Below are 13,715 nucleotides of genomic sequence, written 5' to 3'. Positions count from 1 at the left end.
CAATGGGGAAACTTGTGGCGAGTTTTGATTGTGAACTTAGCAGCTGAAAACTCCCATTTCCAACTGCTGATTCATTGATAGATTTTAGCCGTCTGAACATACCCTTGAGCTACAATCACTTGAGCCAACTTAGGATGGGTTTCCACATTTGAGTTGCTGTTTAAGTAACCAGGAGTGGATTAGCATACAAGGAAAGACTATTTATACAAGTCCTTAGTTTCTGATCCCTTCCTGGTTTTGGCTTCAAACTCAGTATCAAAAGCCTGATTGTGGTAATCGGCTTTACACATTTTCACCATATGCAAGCAAGCTGAATTCAGGGTTTTATATTTGTGGAATAAGTAGGAAGAGAAGAATATTATATACACAAACTCACACTTCTAGCTCTTTTTGGACATAATGCAGACTCCTCGAAAGATTCCAACATCTAAACCATTTAAACAAAGGAAAAGTTTAGGTGAGAAAAAAGTAAAAAAAATCATGTAGTACAAAATTTTCAGAATTGAATAGTTTTTAATTATATTAATATTTTTTCCCAACTTTGTCAGCAACAAGAAAGTCAGAAGTCATTGGTATAAAGGCCAAGTTTCCTACTAAAGTCCCGGTAATGTGTTTTTATTGAGAAATATTCTCTGTAAAACCTCATGGACTGATATTATCTATATCAACACACTTTAATTCCTTTCTTTTATTTCAGGTCATTGTAGAGAGATACAACAAAGAAAAATACCTACCTCTCCTTGATAAAACAAAGTTTCTTGTTCCTCAGGATCTTTCTATGTCCCAGTTTGTAAATATTATAAGGTATGTTAATTTGGTAAAACTATTAAGCTTCCTTCACACAAATTTTCTATAGCCATACAAACTGCTTTTTTTATTTTTTTGCATACTGCATTTTTATGACATTATTTGTGTTTACACATTTAAATGGTGCATTTCTATTTTTTTTTTTCCTGTAGAGAAGGGAATGAAAAGGTGCCTGAAAAAAGCCCTTTCTTCAATATGCTGGCACAGATTTACTAATGTATCTGTACCAAAAATCTGTCTAAAGATGGCATCTAGGGTTTCAACCTTTTTTAACATTCTTGACAAGGGTGTGGACTTTATCAGAAAGGGGAGGAGCCTAAAATGTATTTATGATCATATATGGTGACCCATGGAAGACTTGATTATTATATCTTCCCATCCCCTCTCTACCTCTTTACCTCTAGGACCAGGAGAGCCACAGAAGTTGAGCCTCTATTTGTTTCATATTACCCATACCATTCTTATTATTGTTTATTTTTCTTACTGTTCTATAACAGTTCTGTTACTTTATTTAATACTTTTTCACTTCATAATTGGCTTTATCCATTATTATTACTGGATGTTTATATATTTTGTGATTCTTTTTACTATTTTGCCAATAAATACCTTTTTGAAACATAAAAGTAAGCCAACCAGTAGTTGGTATAGTGTCAGAGAAAAGTGTCTGTCCCTGCACCAGATTGATCATCCAGCCCGAGCCACTGTGATAAACCTGGTGCAGGTCTAAACAGCCTATCTAAGCTTACACCAAGTTTAGGGCTCATTCACGCGACCGTTGTTTGGGTCTGCATCTGAGCTGCATTTTTTTCAGCTTGGATTCTCTTCAATGGGGCTGCAAAAAATGCCTGACAGCACTCCATGTGCTGTCCGCATCCATTGCTCCGTTTCGTGGCCCCACAAATAAAAAAATATAAATACATATCCTATTCTAGGCTTTTCTATCATATGCCGCCCATTTTGGGCCGGCATCCATGTTTTGCTGATCCGCAATTTGCGGACCGCAAAACATGGTGCGGTCATGTGCATGAGCCCTTAAGATAAGTAACTCTGAGCTGCTGTGTTTTTTCTTTAGTTTTTTTTTAACCCCTTCACGACTGCCATACGGCTATATACTTCCTATCTGCACATACCTCGTGCAGCTAGCACGTGTATAGACTCATGGCAGCTCTTTAATCCAAGCACTGCAAAACGCTTGGATTAAAGCTTCTGTCCCTGCACTGCTTCTGTCACAGACAACATACAGTCCAGTAATGCCGGCAAGGGACCAATCAGAGTGGTCCCTTATCGGAGATCGACCCGACTGGTTAGTCTGTGCAGACTAACCAATCGGATTGCGGCAGTGTAAAAGTGCTCCAATCTGCACTCTGCAGGTAGTGTGTGTGCTCCGTGCCCCCCGATCTGTGGGCCCCATCTGTGACCCTTGCATCAATCTGTCCATCAATTTTTTTTTTTTTATTCCCCCCCAACTCCCCTGCCTCCAACCTATTCACCTGCCACACGCTCTTACACACTTCTGACTCGGCAGTGCCCCATCTGTGCCCCCTGCCCCTGATGCGTTCCCCCTGCTGTATTTCATGGTGGCGGTTCCGTTCCTGAGCCACCGCCAGCAGCAGCGAGTGTCTGCTGTAACCCATTAAATGCAGCGCCATCCATGGGGTTAATGGGAGGGGGCTCCCTCTCTCAACCATCGGGGATGGCGCGCTGGACGGCAGTGGCTGATGGTTGCCATGGCAACCGGACGCCTTGCAAAGATGTCCTGTGTTGCCATCTACCAGGAAACCTGATAGTACTATACTTTGCAATGCAAGAGCATTGCAAAGTATAGTACAGCCATCAGCCCCACTGGATCTTCAAGATCCAAGTGAGACTTGTTAAAAAAAAAAAAGTGAAAGTAATAAAAGTAAAAAAAATAAAATAAAATACAATAAATTGCCTTTTCCTATAAAAACAAAAAACAACAAAACAAAAAACTAAACATATTGTGTATCGCCGCGTCCTTAACGACTGCCTCTATAAATATATCACATGATCCACCCCGTCCGATAAACACCATAAAAAAATATATAAAAATTGTGTCAAAGCCATTTTTGTCACCTTAGATCACAAAAAGTGCAGCACCAAGTGATCAAAAAGGCATATGTCGAACAAAATGGTACCAATAAAACAGTCACCTCATCCCGCAAAAAATTAGCCCCTACATAATAAAATTTTACAAAAAAAAAAACTATAGCTCTTAGAACATGGCGACACTGAAACATAATTTTTTTTCTTTCAAATATGCTATTATTGTGTTAAAAGTGAAATAAATAAAAATATTTATACATATAAGGTATCTCCGTGTCCGTAACAACCTGCTCTATAAAATATCACATGACCTAGCCCTTCAGGTAAATACCGTAAAAAAATAAAAACCGTGCCAAAAAAGAGATTTTGTCACCTTACATCACAAAAATTTCAGCACCAAGCGATCAAAAAGGCGTATGCCCCCCAAAATAGTACCAATAAAACCGTCACCTCATCCTGCAAAAAATTCTCCTACCTAAGACAATCGGTCAAAAAAATAAAAAAGCTATAGCTCTGACTATGGAGACACTAGAACATATTTTTTTGGGATTTCAAATATGCTATTATTTTGTAAAACTTAAATACATAAGAAAAAGCATACATATTAGGTATGGCCACGTCCGTAACGATCTGTTGTATAAAAATGTCACATGACCTAACCCCTCAGGTGAACGCTGTAAAAATAAATAAAAACTGTTTCAAAACAACCAATTTTTTTGGTCACCTTGTTTCCATAAAGTATAACAATGAATGATCAAAAAATCCTGTGTACCCAAAAATGGTACCAATAAAAACGTCAACTCTTTCTGCAAAAAACGTGCCTCTGCACAAGACGATTGGCAGGAAAATAAAAAAATATAGAGACACAAACATAATTTATTTTCAAAAATGCCTTATTATGTAAAACTGAAACAAACAAGGAAAGTAGACATATTTGATATCGCATCCATAACAACCTGCTTTATAAAAATAGCACATGATCTACCCTGTCAGTTGAATTTTGTAAAAAAAAAAACTGTGCCAAAACTTTTTGGGTTACCTTGCCTCACAAAAAAAACGCAATTTAGAGCAACTAAAAATCATATGTACCCCAAAATAGTACCAATAAGACTGGCACCTTATCCCCTAGTTTCCAAAATGGGGTTACTTTATGGAAGTTTCTACTGTAGGGGTGCATCAGGGGAACTTCAAATGGGACATGGCACCTAAAAACCAGTCCAGCAAAATCTGCTTCCAAAAACCATATGGCGCTCCTTTTCTTCTGCGCCCTGTGCCCTTTCATCAGTTTACGACCCCATGTGGGGTGTTTATGTAAACCGCAGAATCAGGGTAATAAATATTGAGTTTTGTTTGGCTGTTAACTCTCGATGTGAAATTGAATAAAATGTAAAATCTGCCAAAAAAGTGAAATTTGAAATTTTATCTCCATTTTCTGGGCGGCGGTGATTGGAAATACACAGGACGTACCGGTATGACCTGTGTCCTGAAGAGGTTAAAAAGTGGGTTTTGGAAATTTTCGTAAAAATTTTAAGAATTGCTTCTAAAATTCTAAGCCTTCTAATGTCCCCAAAAAATAAAATGACATTTACAAAATGATGCCAATATGAAGTAGACATATGGGGAATGTTAAGTAATAAATATTTTATGAGGTATCACTTTCTGTTTTAAAAGCAGAGAAACAGAAATTTTGAAAATTGGGAATGTTTCAAAATTTTTGGTAAATTTGGGATTTTTCATAAATGAAGGTGAAATATATGGGCTCAAATTTATGACCATCCTGAAGTACAATGTGTCATGAGAAAATAATCTCAGAATGGCTTGGATAAGTAAAAGTGTTCCAAAGTTATTACCACATAAAGTGACACATGTCAGATTTGTAAATTTTGACCTGGACACAGGGACATCAATGACCCTTGGTCATAAAAGAGTTAAAGAGCCAAAGACTAGGGTTGAGCAAACTTCTGTTTTAAAGTTTGGTGCACTAGGTTCGGGATATCTAAAAATTCCGTTATGGATTCTGCTACCACGGACCATAACTCGTGGTGGCAGAACCCATAACGGAATTCTTAGATAACGCAAACCTTGTACGCCAAACTTGAAAACAGAAGTTCGCTCATCCCTACCAAAGACCTAAAAAGCCACAAAGTTCCCATAGACTTCCCTTAGACAAAGCTAATATCTGAAGCTGGTGCCTTTTCCTATAAATGCATGTGTTAAAAAAGCCTCAGAAGAGTGCTGAAAAATACAGCAGAAATCTGTGTGTACCCACCCTAAATTGTAATTTAGACTGTTGTGCATATTTGAGACGTCAGTTGTAGTAGCCATAAAAGCTGCTATAGCGCAGCAGACTTAAAGGGCAAATGTCAGCAGATTTGTACCTATGAAACTGGCTGACCTGTTCCATGTGTGCTTGGCAGCTGAGGGCATCTGTATTGGTCCCAGACTCCTATGTTCATTTGTGCCTGCATTGCTGAGAGAAATTATGTTTTAATAAGCAAATGAGCCTCTAGGAGCAATGGGGGCATTACTGTTAGGCCTTATCCACACGACTGTAGTTTTGGTCCACATTGGACACACATTTTTTTGTGGATAGGATGTAGACCCTTTCATCTCAATGGGGCTGCAGTAGAGGCAGACAGCACACCATGTTTCCTTTCTGCGGCCCGGCTAAAAAAAAATAGAACATATCCTATTCCTTTACACCTGTTTTCATATTTTTCTCCACCAAGGAGTCCAGGTTGTTATTTTGCGCAGGCGCAGTGCCGGCGATTTCCTGGGCCTGCGCTATGATAAGACTACTGAGGGCAACAGCTTCAACAGCGTCACTGGGCATGCGCCGATCCCAGCGACGTGTTCGCTGTTTCCTCAGCCAGCTAAATCGCCGGCACTGCGCTTGCGCGGGATTTTGGTTGCAGGCGAGAGGGGGGAGCACTTAGCCTCGCCTCTGGGAGGCGATTTAGCTGAATTTGGAGGAGTTATTAGTTCTCAAATTTAGGAGGGCATGGCACTTCAGAGGGGCGTTCCTGGGCACCGTGGAGAAAGAATAACGCCCCTCTGGGCTCCGTACAGCTTCATTTGCATATCATAAGAAGCGTTTTTTTGAAGAAATGACAAGACTCACAATAAAAAGAACAAGACATATGGCTATAAGGTACTTTATTACACATGGATTCATTAAAAAAAATATTTGCTAATATGCTAGTGACAGATTCCCTTTAAGGTGAAATAGGGCCGAGTCCTTAAGGGGTTAAAGAGCAGCTTTGAGTGCTGAGAACAGGGCAGTAGGGAAATAAAATGTAAATCTGGACTCCTTGGCAGTCATTTACATCGGTCTTTGTTTCACCCCTGTGCTGGCGGATAAAGTACCTAATTTATGACAAGCTCACGCCTAGTCCTAAATTAGGTGCACCTCTGGCAGCCTGTGCTCCTTAAGTAAAAAGTACACCAGTCCCTGACTAGATCAGTTTTCACTGTTTCCAGGCGTAAAAGATAATAAATGTGCACAGTCCAATGTCCCGACCCTGCGCCTGTCACTCCCTCTCTGCTCCCAAGTGGTGAACACAGCGCAAAAAAAAACATGCAACAAAATAATGTCTCAAAGGCATTAAAAAGATGCAAAATGGAGTCTTGCGATTTTTTTTTTACATTTTTTTTTTACACTGAAACAGAGTAAAAATGTTATGCCTCCTCACAGTACTTATACAGACATTGCCCCCTCCTAGTTATGCTCACATTGTGCCCCCCTTTCAGTAGTTATGCACAGTGTGAGCTAGGTCTGCAGCACTTTTAGGACCCCACCAAACAGCGTGCTTGTGGCGTGGCCGTTCTGCGTTCAATTGCTGCATTGCTGTCTGGGCAATTGAGGCCATTGAAGACCGCATTGTTTAGGTAGATCTGAGGTCCAAATTAGATTTTTTTTTTTCCAGTAATTGGGGGGAGCAGACCAGGGCTGCTAATAAGGAAATCTGTAAAGCTATATCACACATTATAACAGTGTCATCCATAGAACCCCCCCCCCCCCCAATAAGTGTGCCATCCATAGATCCCCTCCCATAAGTGTGCCATCCATAGATCCCCCCCCATAAGTGTGCCATCCATAGATCCCCCCCATAAGTGTGCCATCCATAGATCCCCCCCATAAGTGTGCCATCCATAGATCCCCCCCCATAAGTGTGCCATCCATAGATCCCCCCCCATAAGTGTGCCATCCATAGATCCCCCCCCCATAAGTGTGCCATCCATAGATCCCCCCCCATAAGTGTGCCATCCATAGATCCCCCCCCATAAGTGTGCCATCCATAGATCCCCCCCCATAAGTGTGCCATCCATAGATCCCCCCCATAAGTGTGCCATCCATAGATCCCCCCCATAAGTGTGCCATCCATAGATCCCCCCCATAAGTGTGCCATCCATAGATCCCCCCATAAGTGTGCCATCCATAGATCCCCCCCCATAAGTGTGCCATCCATAGATCCCCCCCCATAACAGTGTGCCATCCATAGATCCCCCCCCATAAGTGTGTCATCCATAGATCCCCCCCCATAACAGTGTGTCATCCACAGATCCCCCCTCCTTCCCCATAAGGCCCCCTGCACACGGCCGTTTTTTTCCCCCGTTTACTGGCCGTTTTTTGCATTCCGTATACGGAACCATTCATTTCAATGGGTCCGCAAAAAAAACGGAATGTACTCCGTATGCATTCCGTTTCCGTATTTCCGTTTTTCCGTTCTGTTCTAACATAGAACATGTCCTATTATTGCCCGCAAATCACGTTCCGTGGCTCCATTCAAGTCAATGGGTCCGCCAAAAAATGGAACACATACGGCAATGCATCCGTATGTCTTCCGTTTCCGTTCCGTTTTTTTGCTGAACCATCTATTGAAAATGTTATGCCCAGCCCAATTTTATCTATGTAATTACTGTATACTGTATATGCCATACGGAAAAACGGAACGGAAAAACGAAACGGAAACACAACGGAAACAAAAAACTGAACGGATCCATGAAAAACGGACCGCAAAACACTGAAAAAGCCATACGGTCGTGTGCAATAGGCCTAACAGTGTGTCATCGCAGCATTATCTCCATTCACTACTATGGAATTGCCAGTGATCAGCTATTATCCGAACACTATTAGCATAATGGAGGATGACCATGCATGCACATTGTGCTCTCCCCGGATGGGACAGACCCTTTTTTTTTCTGCTTATAAACTGCACCATGAAAAAAAAGTGCCCTGGCCATTCTTCATGCAGGTACCATGTCCAGAATTCCCTTTGAAAATGGGCATTAATGAAAATCCACAGCAAAACTGTATCAAAAAGTGTGTGTTATAAAATGCATCAGAAAAAAACACATCCAAAAAAACCTGATGCAGATTCTGCATTAGATTTTTTTTAAGCACAGAAAATACTCTGTGTGAACATACTCAAAGAGCCTGCAGGATCAGCAGCTTACAGTGGAAAGGCTAAAGAGAGATAATGTGGCATTCTACACTCAGCTGCTGTGGTTGCAACCTCTGTCCGTGCCTACAAAGTGCTGTCAGACTTCTAGTCCAATATTTTTGGATTTGGGGCCCCACTTTTAATTTTGCCCAGGGCCACCCTTTGTCTAAAATCGGCCATGGCTGTAACATAGCCAGTTGTGTGTGATACTGCCTGTGTATCTAATCCTATCTTGTATGACACTGTCTGGTGTGGTGTGTCTCTAAGCCTATCATGTGCAATACTGTTCACTGTGCCTGTGTCTCGAAGTCTGTCATTTGCCCTGCAGTCTACTGTTCCTTTATCAAAGATTCTCATGTGTGATACTGCCTGCTGAATCTAAAGCCTCATGCACATGACTGTGTCCGTTTTGTTCAGGAGTTGTGGGGGTGAGAAAAAAAGTTAAGTCTTTTTCATTGGCATGTAAAGAACGCCATATATCAGAGACCTTCATTGAACAAATATTCTTGTAGGGTAGGTTGGTTAATAGTGTTGATCACGAATATTCGAATTTTTATCGCGAATATAGGTACTTCGAAAATTCGCAAATATTTCTAATATAGTGATATATATTCATAATTTCGAATATTCGATTATTTTTTTAATCAGTACACATGATCCCTCCCTGCTTCTAGCTTGTGGGCCAATGAGAAGGCTGCAGTATATTTGACTTTAAGAGTAGTGTTTGCGAATTTTCGTAATGCAAATTTTTATTGCGAATTTTTCAACTTACAACTATTAGACAAAGAAGATTATAGCACTATATTAGCTAAATTGCTCTATATTTGTTTTTTCGAATATTCGCTATATTGCTATATATATTCTTGTTTTAGAATACTACGAATATTCGAAAAAACGAAGTTATAGCAATATAGCGAATATATTTAAAAAAAAACAAAAAACGAATATAGAGCAATTTAGCTAATATAGTGCTATAAGTGGGTGAGCCAGGGGTGGAGACCAATCAAGGGATCTGGACAGATGTTGAAATCTGCACAGATCAATAATGAGCCTTGCTTGATATCTTGGGTTTTATTGACAACCTTTTTCTAAACCTTAATTGATGACTATTAGGAGCATATAGATCGACTATAGTAAATAAAGCATTATTAATGGTGCAAACTTTTATTATGTAGCGATCATCTTCATCTACAAGTGTTTTATGGCATTGAAACGTGATGGAGTTTCGAAAATCTATAATAACAGCGCCTTTCTTGTGTAGTGCATGAGCAAAAAATAAATGAGGAAAGGAGGGGTGATGTATTCTATGTGAGACAGATACATTCAGGTGGGATTCTTTTATACATCTAATTTATAATATAAGGCTGAAAAAATACATCTGTCCATCCAGTTCAGGCTGTTATCTTGCCAGTTGATCCAGAGGAAGGCAAAAAAATAAAAACGTGAGGAAGAAGCCAATTTTCCCCACTTTAGGGGAAAAAAATTCCAATCAGGCTATCAGAATAACTCCCTGGATCAACGACCCCTCTCTAGTAGCTATAACCTGTAATATTATTACACTCCAGAAATACATCCAGGCCCCTCTTGAACTCTTTTAGTGATCTCACCATCACCACCTCCCCAGGCAGAGAGTTCCATAGTCAGTCTCACTGCTCTTACCGTAAAGAATCCTCTTCTATGTTTGTGTACAAACCTTCTTTCCTCCAGACGCAGAGGATGTCCCCTCGTCATAGTCACAGTCCTGGGAATAAATAGATGATGGGAGAGATCTCTGTACTGACCCCTGATATATTTATACATAGTAATTAGATCTTCCCTCAGTCGTCTTTTTTTCTAAAGTGAATAACCCTAATTTCGATATTCTTTCAGGGTACTGTAGTTGCCCCATTTCAGTTATTACTTCAGTTGCCCTCCTCTGGACCCTCTCCAGCTCAGCTATGTCTGCCTTGTTCACAGGAGCCCAGAACTGTACACAGTACTCCATGTGTGGTCTGACTTGTGATTTGTAAAGTGGTAGGACTATGTTCTCATCACGTGCATCTATGCCCCTTTTGATGCAAACCATTATCTTATTGGCCTTGGCAGCAGCTGCCTGACACTGGTTTCTACAGCTTAGTTTGCTGTTGACTAAAATTCCTAGGTCTTTTTCCATATCCGTGTTACCCAGTGTTTTACCATTTAGTATGTACGGGTGACTTGCATTATTCCTACCCATGTGCATAACTTTACATTTGTCAGTGTTAAACCTCATCTGCCACTTCTCAGCCCAAGCCTCCAATCTATCCAGATCCATCTGTAGCTGTAAGCTGTCCTCTTCTGTGTCAATTACTTTACACAGTTTAGTGTCATCTGCAAAAAAAATTATTTTACTGTGCAAGCCTTCTACAAGATCATTAATAAATATATTGAAGAGAATAGGGCCCAATACTGACCCCTGTGGTACCCCACTAGTGACAGTGATCCAATCTGAGTGTGTACCATTAATAATCACCCTCTGTTTTCTATCACTGAGCCAGTTACTTACCCACATACAGACATTTTCCCCAGTCCAACCATTCTCATTTTTTATACTAACCTTTTATGTGGTACAGTGTCAAATGCTTTGGAGAAGTCCAGGTATACGACATCCTTTGATTCGCCGTGGTCAAGTCTAGAGCTTACCTCCTTTTTAGAAACTGATAAAATTAGTTTGACATGACCGACATATCACATTTCTGTTTCTTGACTTCTGACTATAGCATTGACCTTTTTAAGGGACTATTCAAGCCCTTTACATTTAGGGACATAATTTTAACCCCCATTGCAGTGAAACATAAATCCCGCTACATATATATGCAGAATATATAGGTTACTATAAGAAAAACTATAGCTATTATGGTATAACCACATATACTGACTTGAAAATACAACTACAATGGAAAGTATCTAATCTCGTAGTGGAATCCTCTGGTCCAGAGCAGCACGGTCACATCCGCAAATAGGAACCCTGTTTGAGAAAATACAAAAAAGAAACGAAAAAACAAAACAAGATAATGGTCCAACTGGGACACAGAATCCAAACATGAATCAAATAGACACTTTTAGGAGGTGAGAAAATAAGTTGGATTAAGGAGAAGCAAACAAAAGATCTTAAATGCTGCCATATTTTGGATTTTTTATGTACTGAAAAAAATAAATAAAGTCCAAGATGGAGTTCTTGCAGGTAATCGGGGAGAGGTCACTCTGACTTTTGTCCACTCCTGGGTCAACATCGCTGGTAGAATCCTTCCCTTTTACTTTATCTCCTTCCTGTGGCACAGCAATGTTCCATTTAAGGAGTGCTTCAGTTAGGGAAGACGGAACATGAGTGGAGTTATTGAAACGCATAATTAGCTTTACATTGGTGTGCCTGAGGGCTTTAATGAATTGAATAAATTCTCTTCTTTTTGTCAAAGTTGCGGTCAACAAATATGTGTATAATGCCACATTTCTAAACCTCTGGAACAACTTTTTTGTTCTGAGCTGCTTTCATCACAGCCTCTTTCAAGTGGAAAAACTGTATTCTTGCTAGAACATCTCTAGGCACAGAAGCTGGTAATGCTCTTGGCTTAGGAACTCTCTGGGCCCTATCGAATATCAATTCGGGGTTGGGAGTGTCTGGTACATATGCCACTATCAGGTCTGTGATATATTCTTTAAGTTGAGTCTTGTACAGCTTCTGGAGTGTTTCTGAACATATGTTGTTTCACCTATAGCGATCTAAAAGGTCCACAAGTTTTAGTTTAATCAGGGCCAGATCATCTTCAACTGCATTATGGCCGTCTACCAGAGTGTTATGTGCTGACACAAACTCCCACATCTTCTCCTCCAAGTCAGCCGTAACCTCCCCAATTGAGATCAGATCAGTATGAATAGTGGGATTTGCCGCCATCTTGTGTTAGGCCTGGCACTGGTGGAAAGAATGTTGTCATTTTCTTGGGGCTTGCACCTTTCTTCCTCCCTTTAGTCATCTTCAGGGAGTACCCGGGTGCTTTAAGATATCTGGAAGGGCATTAAGGAACAGAAAATTCCACCCTGAAAGATTACTGTGAGCCGCTAGTATCCTTGAGGCATGAAGCTCTGAGTTCAAGCGTCTGCTACTCCAATCATCCGGCCACTCCCCCCAGCTCATTCTGATTATGATGTATGATTGTGGCATCCGACCCTTCTTGCTGTAATTTTTTTTAGCAGATATTCATCCCTGTCAAGTTTCACTAGCCAGTTGTGTAATTCTTTCTACATGCCCAAATTTAATGTTTGTAATAACCGGGCTGTGGTATCTAAAATTTATAGATATGTTTGCAACAGTGGGAATTATATATGTCCACTCTGATGTTTGAATCTCTGTCACGTTACCAAGAGTACACCATGCAGCCCTATCGACAGATGATGTCAAAGAACATTGGTGGTGCTCGAGAGAAAGAAACCGACTCTCTGGTGCCCCAAGTATAAGGAGCCTTATCCCTTGTAATTGACTCTCCATCCAAAACACAAACAGAGGCATTACTTCAAAATTTATCCTCCACCAATCTATACTGGCCTGGTATACACAGTATATCATGACTCCTTTGTAGGTAGAGGGAAATTTCCACCTGCTTCCATTGTCCATGCTGTCTGACTACATGAGAATAATATAATCTTGGATGTAGGAGTGTTGATTCTCCTGTCAGAATACCAATTTAAGTTACCCTATACCCACAATATCTAGGGGAGAATTTGTATATGGAATGAAAGTACAGGCATAACACCTCTCAAAGTCATCATCAATCATCCAATTCATGCGTTTGCACACCATTTAGAATGAGGAGCTCTGGTAAGACAGCAGTGGCCTGCGATATCAATTCAAACGGCCACTGCCTATCATATAGGGACTGAATTGCCAATTTTATGTTCGTGGATAGTTCCGCCTGCCCTTTTGTACAAGCCAGAGCCCAGGACACCATTCCTACCCCTTGTTTGCATGCTTTCGACAAATCCCCTGAAATGTTGAAAGAAATTTGTTGCAATATCAATGTCTGTGTTTGTGAGACATGGCTGTAGATTAATTACATAGTTGATCTCCCTTTGTGTGTCAAAGCCCTTCTACAGCTGCTAGCTTGGTTCTTAAAACGCTAATATCAGCTTCATTGATGACACCCATCCCACTTCCTATACCACCCAATATGGTGCTAAATGTATCCCCTCTCCCTCAGCTATTCTTTGAATTCATCAAATTAAGATGGTTTCTTCTTAAAGTCCTCTTACTTGGTGTCAGTCTCTGATAGAGGGAATGGACCTGATTAAGGGTATAACCTGCACGTATTGGGTTATAGGTTTTTATCAGCCAATGGGAAATGTTGACATGCCATGTAATAAATGCATACTGAATGTTACTAGCTATGG

The 13,715-nt window shown here is 40.5% G+C and overlaps 1 protein-coding gene across 1 annotated transcript in view; it reads left to right on the top strand.

The window, feature by feature from the left end:
• The first annotated feature begins 399 nt into the window (after positions 1-399).
• The window catches only part of MAP1LC3C (microtubule associated protein 1 light chain 3 gamma), a 39,402-nt gene continuing 26,086 nt past the window's right edge, over positions 400-13,715 (top strand). The window contains exons 1-3 of the mRNA XM_040430138.1: positions 400-457; positions 549-604; positions 698-804. Of these exons, the coding sequence (XP_040286072.1) occupies positions 400-457; positions 549-604; positions 698-804 (221 nt within the window). The remainder of the gene's footprint in view (positions 458-548; positions 605-697; positions 805-13,715) is intronic.

Source organism: Bufo bufo, chromosome 4, assembly GCF_905171765.1.
Source record: "Bufo bufo chromosome 4, aBufBuf1.1, whole genome shotgun sequence".
Lineage (NCBI taxonomy): Eukaryota > Metazoa > Chordata > Amphibia > Anura > Bufonidae > Bufo > Bufo bufo.
Note: the sequence above shows the minus strand (reverse complement) of the source record. Positions and strands in the feature narration are given on the sequence as shown.